This window comes from Oxyura jamaicensis, chromosome 3 (genome assembly GCF_011077185.1).
Source record: "Oxyura jamaicensis isolate SHBP4307 breed ruddy duck chromosome 3, BPBGC_Ojam_1.0, whole genome shotgun sequence".
NCBI lineage: Eukaryota > Metazoa > Chordata > Aves > Anseriformes > Anatidae > Oxyura > Oxyura jamaicensis.
Window position 1 is genome coordinate 82457740 of NC_048895.1, and position 20015 is coordinate 82477754.

At 37.3% G+C, this 20015-nt stretch overlaps 1 protein-coding gene across 19 annotated transcripts in view; it reads left to right on the forward strand.

Annotated features, from left to right (window-relative positions):
* SNAP91 (synaptosome associated protein 91) overlaps positions 1-20015 on the forward strand; it is a 70455-nt gene that overhangs the window by 23172 nt on the left and 27268 nt on the right. For 17 of the 19 annotated variants that reach the window (XM_035321111.1, XM_035321121.1, XM_035321114.1 and 14 more), the window contains exons 5-15: positions 577-679; positions 2638-2731; positions 3954-4065; positions 5514-5620; positions 6878-6919; positions 10364-10434; positions 10844-10849; positions 11854-11881; positions 13615-13724; positions 15162-15262; positions 19928-19942. In XM_035321111.1, coding sequence (XP_035177002.1) covers positions 577-679; positions 2638-2731; positions 3954-4065; positions 5514-5620; positions 6878-6919; positions 10364-10434; positions 10844-10849; positions 11854-11881; positions 13615-13724; positions 15162-15262; positions 19928-19942 — 789 coding nt within the window. The remainder of the gene's footprint in view (positions 1-576; positions 680-2637; positions 2732-3953; positions 4066-5513; positions 5621-6877; positions 6920-10363; positions 10435-10843; positions 10850-11853; positions 11882-13614; positions 13725-15161; positions 15263-19927; positions 19943-20015) is intronic. The other 2 variants (XM_035321128.1, XM_035321130.1) reach the window with 1 other exon arrangement.

Consider the following 20015-nt stretch of genomic DNA (forward strand, 5'->3'; position numbering starts at 1 on the left):
TGTTCAGAAATTTTATAGACTTCAAGGCTATTGAAGTTTGAGGCTGCTTGCCCAATATCATGTGCCTTGAATATCTCTGGTGTAACAACTTCACATCTGTGAATGCCAACATAATTTCTTTCTTCTAGTTGGGGGAATTTTGAGGGTCCATGTAAGAACTGGCAGGACTGTATGTAGAAAAATGGGAGTTGTAATTTGAAATCAATCATAGAAGCCATATATCAGTTAAGTATTTTGTTTCTGTTAAATTGGCATTTTTCATGTTTACAGAGAGGGGTAACTAATTTCACCATCAAGCCATGTTACCACATAACTCTGTAGGAGCCACTAGCAGGTTTCCACAGGAATCCTGCCATTAGTGCATTAGATACATCTGTTGGTAGTAGAAAGCAGTAGTAGATTGTTTCGATGCTGCACTACTGTATTTTCTTCAGAGGCAGTAAGATGTCTTCTGATGCCGGTTCTGTATGTGGAGTTGTATATTGTAGGGTGAGCTGACTGTTTACTAAAGAACCTCCAAACAAGCATACAAATTAAATGTAAAACATGTACCCGTTTTTTGTTTGTTTGTTTCAGGTTATGACATGTCCACCTTTATAAGGCGATATAGCAGATACTTGAATGAAAAAGCGTTTTCCTACAGACAAATGGCATTTGACTTTGCAAGAGTGAAAAAAGGGTAAGCATAGTTTAGATATGTAAACTGATTGGGTTACCAGACCCATAGAAATCCTATTTATGGCACCATGCTTAATTTTTATTTTCTTAAAGACTTAAGAATTAGGTTCTTTTTAAAGCCACAATGAAATACCAAAATGGTCGTATTTCTTAGGTATTTATAATTGGTTAAAATTACACAAGGTGAAGAGGAAAGACTGTGGGTACTAATGCAAATATTGAAGACTAAATTAAGGTGCCTTGAAGAACTGGGAGCTTAATGAATTGAGCTGCAGGGAAACTTTGTTTTAGAATTTGGGGAAGGAAATGCTCTGAATCTATATTTAGGATGTTTCATTGCTCCAGACACTTTCCATAAGAAAGATGTCTAATTATGAAGGAAGAACAAGTGAAAACCTGAAGTTCTTAGGAGACAACTTAGCAAACAGTTATAAACTGAACAGAACAAAGCTATAAACTCCTGTTTTTGTTTGCCACAAGGGTTGTGTTTAAAAAATAAATATGAAAAATTTTATCCATGCTCAGAATAGTGTCTTGGAATTTGTCAGAACATTTTTGGTCTCTTACCTGGGTCTTCCATAGTACTAGATTATCTCTTGAAGCATTAACTATACTGTAAGTGGCTTAAGACCCACTGAAGGTATAGTTGCTATATAGTGACCGCATGCTAAAGTTGTCCCTTCTGATGATGAGTTACATAGGGAATTGTTCTGGCAGATTTGGTGTGTTCTGCAGCTTTGTATTCTGCTTTGGATTCCGCTATCACAGACGCCAATGCTAGGTTTTCATCTCTGCCTGTCTCAAACTGCTAGACAGTGTAGGGCCTACTGTAACAGCTTTGTAGTGTAGCTGGATGCTATTCCAGTAACAGGAACCAGAGTAATCTTTTGAATCTGTCTGGAATATGAATCACTTATAATTTTTTGACATAAAGCTGGTAGCTAGTTGGATTGACATCCCAGGCAGGCATTGATCCAGTAGAGCACAGTTGTCCTAACATCTTAAGTTCCCTTTGTCACATGGTGCCTTCAAACACTTCAAGTTACATAAATGTAAGTTTGGGTTGCTGGGCTTCCTTCGATTTCTGCCTTGTTATGTGTTGCCTCAAAGCCCTTATGTACATATTATTTCTGGTTCTCAAAATAAAGTGCCTAAGACCATAGCATAAAATAAGTGGTGATATGCCTTCCTAAAGAGGAGATAACATACCTGTCAGTGGCCAAAATGGGTCAATACATGATGGCTGTTGAGTGGGTTTGTGATATTCAGAGATAAAAATGGTTATACATGAAAACTACTGTGGGCTGCAAATAAGAAATGCTACATGTCCATGACTACCAGATGATCCCATTGGAATAAAATGTCAGGACTGCTAAGGCAGTTCGAAGTCAGTGATCATTACGAAGAAATAATGGAATTAATTAGTACCCAAGAACACAGAGGAGTGTCCTATGGTAAGAAGCTCTTAGCAAAGGCTGCCCTGATTTAAATTATTGACATGCATATATTGTGGCACTTTATGGGAAAAAAAGAAAACCACCCACAATCTATACAGGATTTTTTTTTTGTCTTCAGTGACCATAGACATGTCATTAAAAAATACTCTCAGCAAGGAATTGTCATTAGTTATTCATAACAAAATTAATGCACAAAGACTCTAAGCACTTCTGCAACAGTATTTCTTGTCAACTTATTCAAACTCTCGGTGTCTTCTTTCCACAAAAAGATCAATCTCTCGCATTCATCAATCTAACATAAAAACTCTTCTTCACCTGCTGTCAGGGGTGGTGGCTGGATGAAGTGCTTTCCATGGCAATTCTTGGGATATTGAGGGAGGCAGGAGAATCAAGCAGTGCTCCAACTATTTGAAATGGGTTAAGCTTAAATTTAGATAGTAAATCAGTTTGGGGGAGGGAGAAAGAGAATGCCATGGCTTCTGATCTATATTCCCTCTTGCAGAGCTGATGGGGTAATGAGGACAATGGCTCCTGAAAAGCTACTGAAGAGTATGCCAATACTACAGGAACAAATTGATGCACTACTTGAATTTGATGTATGTATTGAAGCTGACCCAGCATTAACACTAAGCAGTGATTTAAAATGCTGCACTGTAAATAACGTATTTCACCTTATAGGTAATGCTTTACAGATCTTCCCATTATTTGGAAAAAAAGTCCACTTTTTGGTGTCTCACTGAGATACAGTGCCGTGAAAGATGGCTCTTTTCTATATGCATGAAATGTGCAAATGTGGATTTTCTTGTAGGGTAACAGAATGGGAAATGAGGGCTGTTGAGGAATGTTGACTCAGAGAATGGAGTGATGCATCTTTTGCATCAGAGAGGGGAAAAAATGGAACAAAATGAGATTAAAGAAACTTTTTTTCTGTCTTTTGGTAACCAGCTTCTTTTTAGGGGAGGCCATTTAAACACCTCATGTAATATTTTGCTTCCTTAAAACTTTCACCTGGTTTTCAGTTCTAAGTGAATTGACTAAACTTTAATCTAGTCTTTTCATAGAAATAAGTGTCTTCAATTTATTTATAATGCTATTAATGTTGGTGGGATTATTTATCTGCTTTATGAATAGAAAGAGGAATCAGTTGGAAGTACAGAGTAACATTGCAGAGAGATCTTGAATTTTTTTCTGTTGTTGGTGCGTGGAAGGACACATTCCTAGATGGAAGAAAGGGCCCTCTACAGCTTTCAGAGGAAAGCCTTAGAAGCACATGGTTTAGCTAATGTGTTTTGGTTACTTAAATGACTTAGGAATTGTGATAGTGGTCTTGGAAGACTTTTTTCTGTAGTTTTCTTTTTTTTTTAACAAGAGATCTTTTAATAAACAAGCAATTTTTTTTTTGTCCAAGTTAACATGAGAACTGGAAGAGTCTTGCCTTATTAACCTAACTCTATTACCTACTAGACCACTGAGGCTTTTTTTAAACAGTGTTATGAACTCACTCATTTTGTCCAGTTTCATTAAAGCTTTGTTAAGTGTTCTTGCCTTCCACCTCTCTGTGAAGTCAAGACTAAAATGTTTGCTGTTGTTGGGGATACTCTTCTGCTGTAGTGGTTTGTTCTGGAGTAGTGGGAAATAAAAAAGCAAACTGTCATCTCCTAACTGAAACAGAAACAACCTTTGTTTATTGTGTGTGTGTGTGAAAATTTGTATTCAGTACTTGATTCCATCAATAACAGTGCCAGATAGATGGTATAAAGTAAAGATGCTGATTGCATTCCATAAATTTGTTGTAACTAATCGGTATTTTATTTGTAGGTTCATCCAAATGAACTGACAAATGGTGTCATAAATGCTGCATTTATGCTTCTGTTTAAAGATCTTATCAAACTTTTTGCTTGCTACAATGATGGGGTTATTAACTTACTAGGTAAGTAAACCAGTGTCTATATGTCACATACCATGAGCAAGTGAAAAGGGAGTTTCAGATCTGCTTCACTTTTTTCCCTTTTTTTTTCATCTTCTTTGTGGTGTATATGTGTAAGTTTCATTTAAAGAATACATTATTCTTGACTATTCTGTTCCGAAGTGAGAAGTGAGAGAAGAATTTGAGCCATAACCTCATATATTAGTGTTCATCTGAGGCTGGATTTTCATATCTTAAAATTGTACGGTTTAAAGATACTGATCACTAAGCATTGTGCTTAAAGAAACATACAGTGCTGTGTGAACCTGCATAATATGTCCCAACAAGGTTAGCAAAGCAGCTTCTGCTATTTGATTTCTTTAAAAACGTCCAGATTCATCTTTCTGTTAAATATGCTATGTAATAGTCTTATATGAAGTAACATGCTCCTGAATAACATTACTGATCTATCTGAAAGGATGATGGCCAAAGCTGGGTCTTACTCCAGAAACTTCCTTGCAGTCAATCTGCAAAGCCTGCGCAAGGCTGCAAGCATGTTCTGAAGCTCAGAAAACTAGGTGTGATCAATAACATAACACACCTTAAGCAGTCTCCGCAGGTGGCTTTGTTATGAATCCCCAAACCAGGAGTTCCCTTATACTGCAGAAAATAGAACTGACCTTGTAGAAAATAAGGTTCGACTACTAAAAAATTTGAGCACTTCAGCTGGTCTATAAAGATAGAAACTCAGATTACTTGGCCATCATGACTGTCCTAAAAGTCTGTCTGCAACTAGAAAAGGAGGAAAATTAGAAGTTAGAAAGACTGAAAAGGCAAACAGATGTTCCTGAAGCTCAAACGCTGGTCTTGTATCCTTGTTGTGATGTATTTCATAATGATACTTCATAAAAGTAAGTCCCAGGTATTTTAACTGAAACTATAGGCATGGAAAGCTGATGGAGCAGATACAAATGTGTTGGGCATAACAACTGAATTGAGATTTCAGCGTCTACTGCTACTTAAAGCGTAAATTCAGGTTGTTAACAGACACTAACCAACTTAAGGGAATTACTTGAGTGGGAAAATGTACTGTTCTATGGTGGAATTAAGACAACTTGGGAGAGGAAATATATTAATATATGTTTAAGTATCTTCAAATACTTTGAATTTTAAAGTTGGTAGCTACTTTGTCTATTTATTATTTGTCTTTAAAAATCTGGTTTACATCTCACACAATGTTGTGGCTCCTTGAGGTGCAGTTTTCCAGTCTATACAATTCTTAGGCTTCCCAGCAGGTCCAACTTCTGAATTCTGCTAAGGACTAGGAACACCACTAGATCAGTGTCCAGGTAGAGAAATGTTAATGGAGTGCAGTATTCTTGAAATATGATTTTCCTGAAAACTAGAATTGCTGATAAATACAGACCTAATGTAAGATACCTTAACTGAAATTTGCCAAATTATTTCTCTAGAGAAATTTTTTGAAATGAAAAAGGGACAATGTAAAGATGCTCTTGAAATCTACAAACGATTTCTTACTCGAATGACCAGAGTATCAGAGTTTCTTAAAGTTGCAGAGGTAAGTGACTTCCAGTCTTCTGGAGTCTGGCACTTAAGTATTTCGTGAATATTTTAGCATCAATATAAAATATTAATTGCACTTGTTAAGCAACTGACTCACTCTACATAAATGTGAGGCAGCATAGAAATTCTTGGATCTGCTTATTCAGCTCTTCTTGAACTAGTAAGCCCTGTGTAGGCTTTCCATATGTCTCTACTGTGCAGCCAGCCTCAACTTTCCTGGTAATGTAATGGATGACATGACTGCAACCACAGCAGTATTTCATGGAAGTGCATAATCTATGTTTCTAGGGCAGGGTTGAACATAAGAATAAGCATAAAAATTTTATAAGTCTCCTTGTTATGCCTTTGCAGCCAACTATAAGTTACTGCAATGTGAAAATTTCCGGATTTTCATTCTAGTTATCATTCTCTTCTGAGGATAATACAAATATTACTCATTTGCGGTAGTTGGCTCCTTGGCACAAGATGCACATTTTCCTTGTTTCATGCTTCGTTATAAAGGGCAGCAGTAATGAGCTGAAATTTCTTTGCTGGTTTATTTAACTATTTATGAAGGAGCCTGCTAGACTACTGAGTGGCATGTAATGTCTGATGTGACTGTGGAGGGTGTGGTGGCATGAAGACTTCAGATCTTTGAGAAGTACTTCAAGCACCTGTAGGTCAGCTTTACAGGACAGGGATTATATTGCCTGTACTTCAGGATTAGTAGCTGCAGTGGAGCTTGCTCTTTTGCAAAAGCTAAACCAACAGGCACTTTGAAGAGCCATATGTAATCAACAGGACAAATAACAAAAGATTGCAGACTGACACCTCATCTTGCTTTGAAACACTAGGAGAGAAGGATGGAAAAACAGCATTAACATTTTGTAAGCAGTGTCTTCTAGGACCTTCTCATTGGATGAATTTCAGAGGAAAACTTAGGACAGTCAGGTATCTTTTGAGTAATACATGTTTGGCAGTTCACTGATGCTGCCTTCTGAGACAAGAGTACATATCCAGAAAGCCCTACCTGATTTGTAGTAGGGGGTGTGAACTTTACCAGGGCGGAAGAAAGAGACTGCTGCAAGCTGTTGAAGGTAATGGAATAGCTACTGGAAAGAAGTGGGCATCTGCACATTATAAATTTGTAGTCTTTTTCTAAAGACAAAACACTTTATAGGTTGATGAGTGTGAAACTGTTGTAGTCAAAATTAATGCCTGCTGCCATGGAACAATGTGCTAACATTTTACCTCCTTTCTTAAAAATCCACAGCAAGTTGGAATTGACAAAGGTGATATCCCTGATCTTACACAGGTAAGCCTCAAGCCTCTTTTGTAGTCTTTTTGGATCTGTGTAATAAATGTTTAGTAATTAATAACTATACCAGGAGTCTAAATGTTTGTAGAAAATCACGCCACAAAATGTTTTAAAGCCCTCAAAGTTTGTAAATAAGACAAGAACTGCTAGAGCTCTTTATGGAGACCGATATAAGTAGATAATGTCTTTCATGATGGTTTCCAACCTGCAGCTGGTGGGTGAACTGTGTTGCTCTTTCCTTGCTAAAGGACAGACTCTCACTGCCTGTAGAGCAATTTAGTCTTTGACAACAGACTGCATAGAGATTGTGTTGTGACTGCTTCATAATCTCATCCTGACACTGTCTTGGACCAGAGATGAAATTCAGAGCAGTGATAGTACTACTCTGTCAGTCTAGGTACATTAAATTTTAAGTTTAAATGCAGAAGTCATGATTTGATTGCTGAACTGTGTCGGTATGTAACAAAACTTGAACATCAAAATTCACCAGTGCTGCTGTTGCTTAAAATCTATTGTGCTGGCACATTTACAATACCCTTTGCAAACGGGCTTGAGTGCCTGGCTCTGTGTTTAATGTGAAAAGGATATTTACTTGGAGGAGAGGATTCATAGAGTAGACTTTGGATTTGTGGCAGTTTCAATGCCGATAAAACAGGAACAGAAGAGCAACCCAAAGCAGTTGGAGCTGAAGAGCAACCCAAAGCAGTTTAGCAGTTGTAAATCTTTAGTGATAATAACCTATGACTATGAAGTTTTTGTAAAGCCTCTTGAAAACCTGGTATAAATCAGCATCAGTGTGTTGGTTCTTTTGGTTAGAAGAGCCAGATAATAAGTCTGAAACTCAGACATGATATGAAGATGGAGACTGTTAGTGATTATAGCCCTGTAGCATCTGAAATCCATAAATTCTGCTCACACTTTTCGGCTGAGGAAACGGAGTTGTAGTAGCGTATGGAATACCATACTCAGTTCTGAAGTAACTGAAGTATGTTCAGCTAACTTGGTACCTAATGGGTTCTCTTGGAAAAGACCTCTAAGATCAACTAGTCAAACCTTAACTAACTGCCACATGTGATATTTGATGGCAAACCTAAATCTCAAATAGTTCAGCATAACTGTTCTCCCACAGGCTGCTGTTTGACTCACTTGCTGAAGCTAATCCGCAACATTCTCTAAATTGTGCACAAGATCTAGGCAGTGTATTTCAGTGAGAAATAAAGATGAATTTCAGCTCACATCTAATATATAGTTATATGTAATAATAGTTTCAGGTAGCAAAGCTAAAATATCAGTGGTATACCTAAATTCCTAATATAAGCAATAGTCAGTATGATTCCACAAGAAGCTGTCTGTGTTGACATTTGTTGTGTGTGCATCTATTTAAATCCAAGCAAGCAGTCACAGTACTGAAATAGAAGTTGATAGTTGTCGTCTTTGAACTTTCTGGTTTGGCTGCAAGGTTTTGGAAGCTGAGGAGGCATCTTGGCAGCTAGGGAGATTGGCTCATTTACAGCTATTAGCAAATCTTGAAGCATGGTAATCTTCCCCCAAATAGCTAGTGGAGAACCCGTATCTATGGTTCCCCCATGATGCAGAGCAATAGATTAATCTAAAAAAAAACAAAACAAAAAAAACAAAACAAAAAAAAAAACAGTAGCTAGAAGAAATTAAGCAATGTTCAGAGTCACAAATTGGATACCAGATGATATTTAATTTCCAAAGTGTTGCATCTGGTTAGAAATTTTCTAAAGCTGCTTCTGTGAATTCTGCTTCCCAGATGAGTTTCATGTTTTCTTGTTGTGTTTTCAGAAACCTGTGAAAAATGTATTTGAAGGATAATTAAATTGTGTAGAGCTGCAGTTCATTAGAGGAAATAATTGTGGGATTTTTTATTTTTTTTTAAAATTTTTTGAAACATAGCTTTCTCTTTACTTGCTTACCTAGACATAACTTGTTTCTTACGCTGTAGCCTTTTTGAATACATGGAAGTCTGAATCTGTTCTTCAGTGAAGGAGACACTTGTTACTAAGTATTCTTCAGCAGCAAGAAAAATATGAACAAAGGCATTTGTTTTTAGCCAAAATCTTTCTTGTGCTTACACTATTTAAAAATGAATAAACATGCTTCTGAATAAGAGTAACGGTTCATGTTTATGCTTTGTGTAGGTACATGGGACATATTTAAATTCAAGCCATCAGTTAAGGATTTTTTGAGCACTTTTTGAGCATTTGTTATGCTCAAAGGTTTGAGCAGAAATTTTACCTTACTGCTCAGTTTAATGTCAAAATTAATCTGCAGATGCTATAAGTACACATAACTGTGCATTACTACTAGCAGGTACTAAGCATCCTGAAGCCAGAAAACAGCTTTTAGGGTAATGTAAATATGGGCAGTAGAAAGTTGGAAAGTCTGTTTTCAAGCATGGCAAACTAACTTTTTTTGATGCATTTATATATCCTGAAATTAAAGACAATATTTATGAAAAACACCATAGGTATTGCTGTCAGGAATTCTGGTTGATCTGAAAGACACCGATAAAGAGAAATCCCCTTTTAAAGACTGTATCAGTGATGAAACGGTAACCCTGATGAAATACCTTACTATTACATGCTACTGTATCTCTCAAGGGTTTCCTCCTTGCTTGTTGATCTTGTAGGATTCTATTTATCTGGACACTGTTTTTATACTGAAGTAGCTAAGCACACTGTTGTTTGTATTTGACTACTTTTCTGAACTACTGTTGTAACAGCAAGTGCATGCCTGGAGGTATTGCCAACAAAAGGTTGCTTAAAATCAAACCTAAGATTAGAGAGGCTTGAAAAAGCTTATGTCTGTCAATATCTAAAATGGTAATCTTTCTGAATTTTTAATTACCATTTGAGCTTAGTAACTTATACATAGTTCTGAGAAGACTTAGCTAAAAGTGGAATTGTGATTTTGGGGAGTCTTGAATCAAAGGTAACTGTTTTCATGAGCATTGGAACAGACCTTTAGTTCTGATTTCATAAACAAATATTGTGCAACCCTTTGGTCATAAATTACATGTTGTAGATCTGGCGAAAAGTAGAACTACAAAGGTGATCTTAAACCTTGAAAAAGATCACCTTGAATTACTATTAAAATTGACTCTGTGGATGCCTATGCTGTTGTCAATGTCTAAAACTGATTCAAAGCATGATGAGCACATCCTGGATGTGAGTTTCAGGCTCTGTTTCGTAGAGGTAAATATTTTCTCTCTGCAAATTTGAACACAGTATTATCTTTCAAGAGCTCTCTTTGCCTGAATACTTCTAGCATGGAAATCCATTATTTTCAGTATTGCAAATAAGGTAACAGCATGAGTGTGCACATGGGGGACTTAAGGGACTTTTGTGCTAGGTGTTTAGTGCTGTTAGGTCAATGTAACATGTTTAGAAGTTTATCTTTCTCTTTGCTTTCAAGGCTCCTAGCAGTCTTATGGAGACCCTTGAGCAACACCTAAACTCCCTGGAAGGAAAAAAACCTGGCAACAAGTAGGTATATGTTTTGAGAAGTGCAGCAAGGCAAAACAGTAAAAATTTGAGACTAGATGATATTTAGGTTTGCCTCCCCCAATCTCCTTTAGTCACTTAGTTGGAAAATAAGCTGTGGTGACTATGCTTTTCCTTTCCCTTGAAAAATTATCTTAATAGCAACTATTTATTTTACTGGGGCGTGGGAGAGACACTGATCAAGTGGACACTTTCCTAACAAAGTAAAATTAACTATGGAGCAGTCTTGGAAGCAACCATTTTTCCCCACTGCTAAGGCTTTTATTGTCAAAAATGATCTGTTTTCTAATGGCTTTGCATCTTCTTACTAGATACTTGTCATGGCTAACTCTAGGAAGGATTAAGCTAAAATTGTGTTTTCTCTTTTGCTGTTGCTTCCCTTGCAATTTAGTGAAGGGTAAGTACATATGTTTATATATCACTTGCATGCAGATGTGGTTATGGTTCTGTTTGGTATGTTCGTTTGTTTTTTAAGATGTTTTGAACAATTAGAAACAGATATCTTCTTTAAACTGTACCTAAACTGTTGCTTGCTTTTGTAGATAGCTACTAAGTTACTTGTAGTCACTTCTGTCTTAACTCCAGATCTTCTAATCAGTTCTACAGCTCCTAGGATTTACTCAATTGATTTAACCTAATGGGATGGATGCTAGTTCAGTACTGGTTCAGGTTTTAAACTTCAACTTCTCTTTTCATTATCAGTGTCATTGTAATTTTTCATCTCTTAGATCAAAGCAGCTCTAAAAATAAGTAGCAGTATTTTCATACCCCATAATAATGAAAGTAAACAAATGCACTGACATATGTTCTAACTTATGATTAAGGCTGTATAGATTAACATTGGTGTGATTTTTCTTGCATGTGGGAGAATCTTCAGCTTGGGACTTCACAACTAATTTTTTCCATACTTTTAAATATTATTTTAAAGTAACCCTAACTTTCTTTAAAAAAAATGGTAGACTTTGGAAATTGGCTTATACATTCTCAGAAGACTAGTGTTAGATAACTGCTTTCCTATTGGTCTTACTTTGCTACCCTTGTAGGTTTTTGTAATATGGCTGTGTTTGGCCCCAATAATTATTTCCTGCTGGCTTCTGTATGTCCTAAAGCAATACATTTGCATGCATCTTTGCCTTTCTTCCATTCCGTAGAGCTTATTTAGAAGGCAGAATAATCCTGTGATACTAATTAGCAAAAAAGATTAATTTATGCTTTGAAGTAACAATTTGCATTACTTCTCTAAAGTGACACATAGAAGTTTGAAAAAGGGGAGGGTGTGCAGTTGTAGAGATCGAGACAGCTATAATGCTTCATTTTTGGTCTTTTTGCATGTGTTGTGATGACCAGAAACATAGTTTCCAGAAATGTACTTACCTCAAAACCCCCCTTTTTTTCCCCTAGATCTGGGGCTCCTTCTCCTCTGAGTAAGGTAAATACTGTCAGTTGCTGTACTAGTTAATTCTTCTTCAGGTGATACACTTTAGAACATAAAGGCATAATGAATTAAGTTTCCATCTCCTGATTTGTTTTTTAGACTGTGCCACCTAGGCCTTACCTGAAAGAAAAAGTTGCATCTTTTAATGGCCTTGTAAATATAGCTTTATAAAAACACTTTGCTGATTTGAAGTGCCATACTGCTACCAATGCAGGATGCAACTTTCCTAGGAGTTGATGGTCATGCTTTGAGAAAGCATAAGACACCCATATCTTTGCCTCAATATCTTTTTTAATCTTCCTGTCATTGAGACAGTTGCTATGTACTCTTTCTTCCCCAGATTCTTCACTCTATTTTCAGCTTTTTATTTGAAAATGCTTACTCTTTTTCTTCCTAAACATGAATATGGTTTTAATCTAATATACCTAGTCTCAGAATTGACCTTCATTAGTGAGACTGCTCACCTTAATCTAAAGCAAGAGTTGCCAGTGAAAACAGCTTGGTTAGCGTGTCAGATAAACTAATGAGCTTTATGATGTTAGTAATACTGGTTCCCGCTGTACCTGAAACATTATCACACCATAGCTCTATGGTTAGTAACAAGTGTTGTACAGGAAGAACTGAATGAAAACTTCTGAATCTGAGGGAGACTGTTCCATACTTGATTCTACAGAAAGCTCTAACATTTCTTTCCAAAAAGCCCATAGTTTTTTGTTTGTTTGTTTGTTTTTAAATACTTTTTTTCTAACACTGTAGCAGTTAGGAAGAACTACATAATGACTCAGGAAGTGTTCTTACAACTTTAGGTGAAGCCCTTCTTGCCCATTTATGTGAAGAATTTAGACCAATCTAGTCTCAGATCTTAGTAAAGTCTTGAGGAGAGTCTAGAATCATAGAATCACAGAATAGTTTGGGTTGGAAGGGACATTAAAGCTCATCCAGTTTCACCCTCCCTGCCATGGGCAGGGACACCTCACACTAGACCAGGTTGCTCAAAGTCTCATCCAGCCTGACCTTTAACACTTCCACGGATGGGGCAGCATACAATAGCTGAGGAGCATACAATTGTCTTGGAACTTACTGAGAAGCCTTTGATACATAGGCACAGTTAGATGTCCTGGCTGGGATTTGAAAAGGCAGGTAATGCAACCCCAGGGCACGAGTCTGAGTTAGTTACATAGAGCAAGTTAGTTACACTGAGCAAGTACGGAGCCCAAGAGACTAAGGCTTACGTGAGGCTTGCTGCTGGTGTCCCTACTGCACTCAGTGCACCTGCAGTAGGCATTTCCTCTCGAGCCAGGCATCTCAAGGAGGAGTCCCCTTGCAGTTCCTCAACTCAGCCACCATTCTGGGGAGGTCTTGCTTTGCTCCCCTTGGAACAAGGAAAGATTTCCACTGGGGAGATGGGTATCACAAGCATGAGGGACCTGTGTGTGGTTAGGTAGAGAGGAACAGGAAGGGCTGTTTCATGTTGGTATAGGCATGTATCCCATGCCCATACAACACACTTGTGACTTATAGTGAGGAAATAAAATATTCAGGTTTTGTGAATTGCTAGCCATCTGAAAATGTGGCCCAGTCTTCCTTAAATTCTCTTAAAAAGAAGAACAACTCACAATGAAAGGACTTGATGTGTAAACTGGACTTTTTAAGTATGTGAATCTGTGCATAAGTTGTTTGTGGAAAAATGCTGGTATATTGAATGTGTGTTTAAAATATTTCTCCAGTCTTCTCCAGCCACAACTGTTACATCTCCCAGTTCTACTCCAGCAAAAAGTATCGATACATCTCCTCCAGTTGATCTTTTTGCAACTTCATCTACAGCTGCTCCAGTCAGGTAAGTTGAAAAGGATATTTGAGTTCCTGCACTTGGTGTAGGTGCCAAAGTCATGCTTGTAACTGGAGACTTGCCTGCAAGATTTTGATTACTCTACCAGTAGTAGTAATACTGAATGTGGTACATAATTTTACCAGTCTAGGTCACAAATGAGCTCAAACAAACAAAAGCCAAGTAAGCAAAAATCACAGAGTTTGTGTCTACTCTGATTTGCTTTCAGTGTAGTAGTCATGTATAATTCTCAATATAACATAAGCTTGTAATAAAATAAACTGAAGTAATATAGAAATCCAAAGAAGTCTTTGACCTTCTGTACTGTTTCTAAAATTGCTGAATTAAGATCCTTTCTCTTTCTGTTCAAATTAGCTAATGAAGTACATAAAAATGAAATGAATTTTGAGAGGCTGAAATCAGAAATCAACATTCAAGTTTGGTCAAAGAAAAATTCTGACCCATACTTTCAAGTCAAGCTTGTTCAAGTCAGAACAAACCACTGTTGTTCATTGTAATGAGCAGAAAAGAACTCTAAACTATGTAAAAGTTGTAAGCCTGAACCAAAAGTATGAAGATGTGACTAACTCGATTTAAATGTCAAGATGAAATGCTTCATTGAAGAAAGAGCTTCTATTTATTATTTAAATGTTCTAACTAAAAAGACCTTGTTTCCTAAGGAAATATCCAGCTGGCTTAAGCCACTAAAGTCTTACCAAATCCAACCTACCTGATGTCTATTTATTGCCTGGAAATGCAGGTTTCTTGTTTTCTGACACGTCATGGCGAAGTACTGAAGTATTTTCAATTGCAGCAGTTACATCCCCTGTAGAGTCATAGAATTATAGAATCATTAAGGTTGGTAAAGACCTCTAAGATTGTCTAGTCCAGCTGTTCACCTACCACCAATGTTGCCCACGAAACCATGTCCCTAAATACCACATCTATCCTTTCCTTAAACACCTCCAGGGATACTGACTCCACCATTTCCCTGGGCAACCTATTCCAATGCCTAACCACTCTTTCTGAGAAGAAATTTTTCCTAATATCCAACCTAAAATCTCTGTATTTAGGGATTACCTGGGATTTTGTGAGGATGGTTTTCTGGTGGTGTGTTTGTTTTCTAGGATTGTCACAGTTTAATGGTATCTAATAAATCAGTTAAAATGTTATTATCAAGTAATGTAAATAAGTTACAATACTATCCAAAAATGTAATGTGTTCTTTGGCACTTATTGTAGTGGACATGTTCGTGATGACTGCTCTGATGCAGTTAAAAAAAATCTCTCTCTCTCTCTCTTAATGGTTCCGTTGGTCATCCAATCTAAGAATGACTTTATACAATCTAATTCCTGAATTCTAAAATCTAGTCATGATTTTTTATTTTAAACTTGATCGCAATAGAAAAATTATGCCAATATTTAATAGCTCTTCCTTTCTTGGCAGCTCTTCCAAACCATCCAGTGATCTCCTGGATCTTCAGCCAGATTTTGCCGCTGCTGGGCAAGCGGCTCCAGCAGCCCCTGCTGGAGCAACTTCATGGGGAGGTAGAGAAAACTGGCTATCAGTATCTCTTTTTGCTATCTCCCTTTTCTTGCTTGGCTGGCTGTACTGAAACCTATCCTTTTCTGTACTAGCACAGGATGTTCCCAGCTCACTCTCTGGGTTCTGCTGACCTGACAGGCAGGCATTCCTTTGCAGAACAGGACTACTCCTTTTTCTAGGGATATGCATAATAGTATAAGCTGCTTATGAGGACCTGACTGCAAAGCTGGGGGGAGGGCAGGATTATGTAGCTAAACGTGAGCAGGAAGGGAATGCCTGAAGGTGAACAGGTAGGGTAGACACTTTAAAATAGTTGGGGAAGTAGAACTAGAACTGTTCACGTGCCTATTGGCAAGGTGGGGGCAGACATCAACTCTTACATTCATAAAGCAAAGCCCACAGACCAGTAGGGGAAGGACCAAAAATATATTTTAAAGCAAAAATATGTCTAACAGGCGGTGCATGCCAATGGTGGTAAATGGTTCTGCTGCAAGTGCAGTTACCTCTGAGATCCCTTAACATAGTTAATTGAAAAACTTCCTTTTCTGTTCAGAGCTGTAATATGAAAATAGAAATAGAGGACTAAATGTCTTCAAATAGGAACCAGTTTTCTGGAATCTAAACTGTGGTGCAGAACACACAGAACTGAGTCTGTTCCAGACAACATTAGCAGCTGATGATCTGAAGAGGACCACAATAAATGTAGGCAATGTTCGCTTCTCTCCTATGAGGACAAGGAATTAGGCCAATAAATGATGATTTAAGTAGCATAGTTGTAAACCCACTGTGGTGCAGTCTTAGATCTTCTCTTGTGTGGCAGCTTAATGAACTCATTAGCCTTCTTACAGTAGGAACGCTACACTGAGTCATCCTGACTCCATTATGAATGCTAATGCTGGGTACCAGTGACTTCTGCATACACTGTTTCTGTTCTCATCTTTAGCTCATTAAAAATGACATTGTCTCTCAGCCACCTCATTATGAAAGTGTAGTGATGGTTGTCATGTAGACCATGCTTTGTATATTCATATTTAATCTGTTGATCTTTTTTTTTTTTTCTCAGAAGTGTCAGTTTTATTAACTGAAATGTAATCTTATACAGAAAACAAGATCACAGGGTCATCTCTCCTAGGAAGTCTGGGACTAATTATTCCATGATTTTTGGTAGCATCCTACTTATTTTCTCTGTAGTTATGCCTTAGCAGCTGGTAGTTGCCGTTGTCCTGCTCTGATATCCCTAAGTAAGGAAACACAAGCTTTTCTGAGCCATTTCAGAAGAACTCAGGCTTCTTGACTAACTTCCCCCCCCCCCCCTTTTTTTTTTTCCACTTCCAAGCAGTTGCTCATTCATACAGAATAAGTAGCCATTAGCATTTTAAAATGTTGATTCACATTACAATTGAAAGCTGACAATTTGTTTTGTGTATTTGGACAAAACACCTAGACTTTGGAGATTAGATATATTTAGAAGAGGTGTTGTATATATATTCTTTTGAACTACTGAAAACTTTTAAAAATTGCTCAGTAATACATCTAGTCCTCTTATTGCACAACAGAAAAGGACGGCATTTTTTTTTTTCCTTTGGCTAGGATTATTACTAACCTCATCAGGTATACTTCAGGCTTAACTTTCAGCATTTTGGTTACTTAGTAAGCTTTAAGTCTGTCTGCTTTGCTGATGGCAGGAGTCCAGTTATGGATGACCTGTTACCACACTGGAATCTTTTTTTTTTTTTAAAAAAAAAAAAAAATCTAAAAATTTTCCAAAGACCATGTCAGACATGAATAAATTCAGATTTGGAATTGATTTGTTGTGAAAATAATGAAACTTCCATTGGAGCCAAAGTTTTCTTGGCAATGATAACTGATTATAATGAGGGGTAACAGCAACACATTGCAGCTTCAGAATTGATTGGTTGGTTGGTTCTTCCTCTGAGCAGAAGGCTGGACTAGGTGGCCTCATGTTCACTTCCATGCAGGACTTTTGTGAGGAAGTGTAACAGTAGGTTCCTTGGTACCTGAGCTTCTTCCTCATCTGCAAAACTGTTTACACACAGCAAGTTAACGTGGGAACTTGTGAGAAAGTAGTAGTAAGAGGAGGAAGCTAGAAAAATTACTGTAGTTCAGAATAGGTAGGAGGATGTAAATACCAAGTATTTCAAGAGGCAGCATCAAACCAGCACTTTGAATGTCACATAAGCCTCAGGAATTCAGGTTGTCCCTAACAAACAATCCTTCTTTCTCAGTCTTAGTCTCAGTGTAGGTTTCATATTTACTAGTATATACAGTACACTGTATATTCCATTTGTATGCCCTGTATATTTCCGAGTACAACACAAGTTGTCTAGCAAATACGCTGTAAGTTGTGAAGCCTACACTCCTGTGGTAACAGTAGAAGATCAAGGTAGGGTAATAAATTGCTTGCAGCATACTGCAAGGTAAGCATTTGGCAGGCAGGTTAGGCTGTGGTATTACAGAATTCAACCCGCTGTACTTTTTGTACCCTTGCAAGATGTCTCTCAGATATAAAAGCAAATTGACTTGAACTACACTGAACTACCTTGCAGTTTACCTTAGAACATGGATTTGATAGCAGTATTCTTACTTTAATATTAACTATACAATAAAACATTTGTTTTAGTTCTTCCCATATTAAGAGTAACTACACGTTGCTGTGCTGGATAATTGTAATTTCACTTCATTATGATCTATAACATAACTGGGTAACAAAAATATGCTGAAGAGTAAGCTACTAAAAGGTAGAAGTTTGCCAACAGCTGTTTATTTCAAGTCTAGCTGTGAGGCGTCCACCTGGTGTGCAGTAATGAGATACCAGGGTGCTGCTGCATTTTTAATATACTGTTGCGCTCTTTTAGAATGGTATTTTGATGTAGAGTAGCTTGTGAAGTGAGTCTCAAGTACAGCTTTCCCAAGGATGCAATTACTAAAATGCATGCATGTGGTTTCTTGGTACCTTTTTAACAAGTACTGTAAAATAAAGACAAACTTATGAAGATTAACCTCTGCTTGCCCAAAGCATTTTGCTTCCTACATAAACATCTAGACTGTATGCTGGCTGTTCAGTATGGATCAGATGAACCGATGACCCTGTTATATGTACAGTGAATCTAGGAGCAATACTAAGCTACTGGTTAGTAAACAGACAAACTGCAGTTTTCTCACATTTGTACAGCATATGGGGTTTTCTTGGTTGTTTTTATGTGAGTGTGTGTTCTGGTTTTGGTTTTGTTTAATAGGCAAAGCTTCCTCTGCTTGTCTTTGGGCTCAATAATCTGACTGGTCTTAGAGGACTCGAAATTGTAAAAAAGTCTATTACCAAAGATGCTCATTGGCTTCTGTAAAGTTGATTAAGGAACCAAAGTTGGGAAACAGCTAGCCTGCTTCTGCTGTCAGTCACTCATAGTCCTCATAGCAAGTGTTAACAAGGGTGGTTGTTTCTGCATATTATGCTTGTTCCATCACTAATGGAAAAACTTTCAAAGAGTTTGCAAAGAGCAGCAAAGAGGCTGCTCTTCTATATTATGACTTTTTTTTTTCTTTTTTTTCTTTTTTTTTCCCCACAAGTTGGTTAAGTACAAGAACCTGCCTGCCTTTCAGAATATATATACTTTCGGGCAGTAGGGATACAATGATTTGTTTCCTGAAGTAACTTGACACTCTATTTGCCAACCGTTCCCTGTCCAAATGCGGCCTTGGTGCCAGGTTTGTGAAGTGTTTTAGGGCTAATATGTGGGTCAAAACAGGTAATCTTGGCAAAACAATAAGCCAGATTCTATTTCTAATAACTGTAACATTGACTTTGACTGGTACCTGATTACTTTGATCCAGCAAATACTTGCAACTAAACAGAATTGTCTTGAGAGTCTCTGATATCTAAGTTTATTTTGCTAATATCATAATAGTTTTTATTTGTTTGTTTGTTTACTGATTTATATTGAATTCAATTACTTCTGATGGTTTATGGTACTTATATGAGCACTGGGGTTCACTGGGCCTTGCTGTTCCCAAATAAACTTTTATTTGGTGAGAATCCTGAATCTGTGTTTAGCTAGGCCGGTGGGCTTGCATTTAAAATTGTCATTGCTCTTATGGGATGTTGGCTGCTTTTAAACTTTAAAGAAGTCTGTCAACTTCTGGTGCTACTCTTGCACTGCTAAGCCAAATGCAAGTTCGAGGAGAGTAGAAGGGGAGAACTTCTGTAGTGTCAAACTGAATGCTCTAAAGAATTGGGTTTTGCCTCTGCCATGGAGTAGTGAAAGATAAGAGACCTTTCTGTCAGCTCTTATAGGCTACTACTTGGTCCACTCTCTTATGGGGTAAAAAACAGAAAATAGCTGTAATGAAACAGTGAAAAATGCTACCTGTGTGTGAATAACTTGGTAATTAGATATGAATTTATCAAGTGCATGGAATTTATGCACTGGTTCTGATATGAACAGAGATACTAAACAGAAATAACTTAGTCATGTAACAATGATTTTGAAAAACTTTGAATGTAAGAAAATCAAGTGCATTTGTGAAACTATGTTTAAAGTATAGATATCACTTAGAGAATAAACTTATGGATAAGGAACATCTTCAGTCCAGCAGTTCTACTAATTGGTCTGTTTCTTTATACTGCTGTCATTTTAATGGACAATCGCTAGACCTCTTGGGAGAGGGTGAGTAGTATTTTTTATTTCTAAGACTTCTGAATGTTAAGACTCCTTATTTGGAGCTCTGACTTATTTTTTT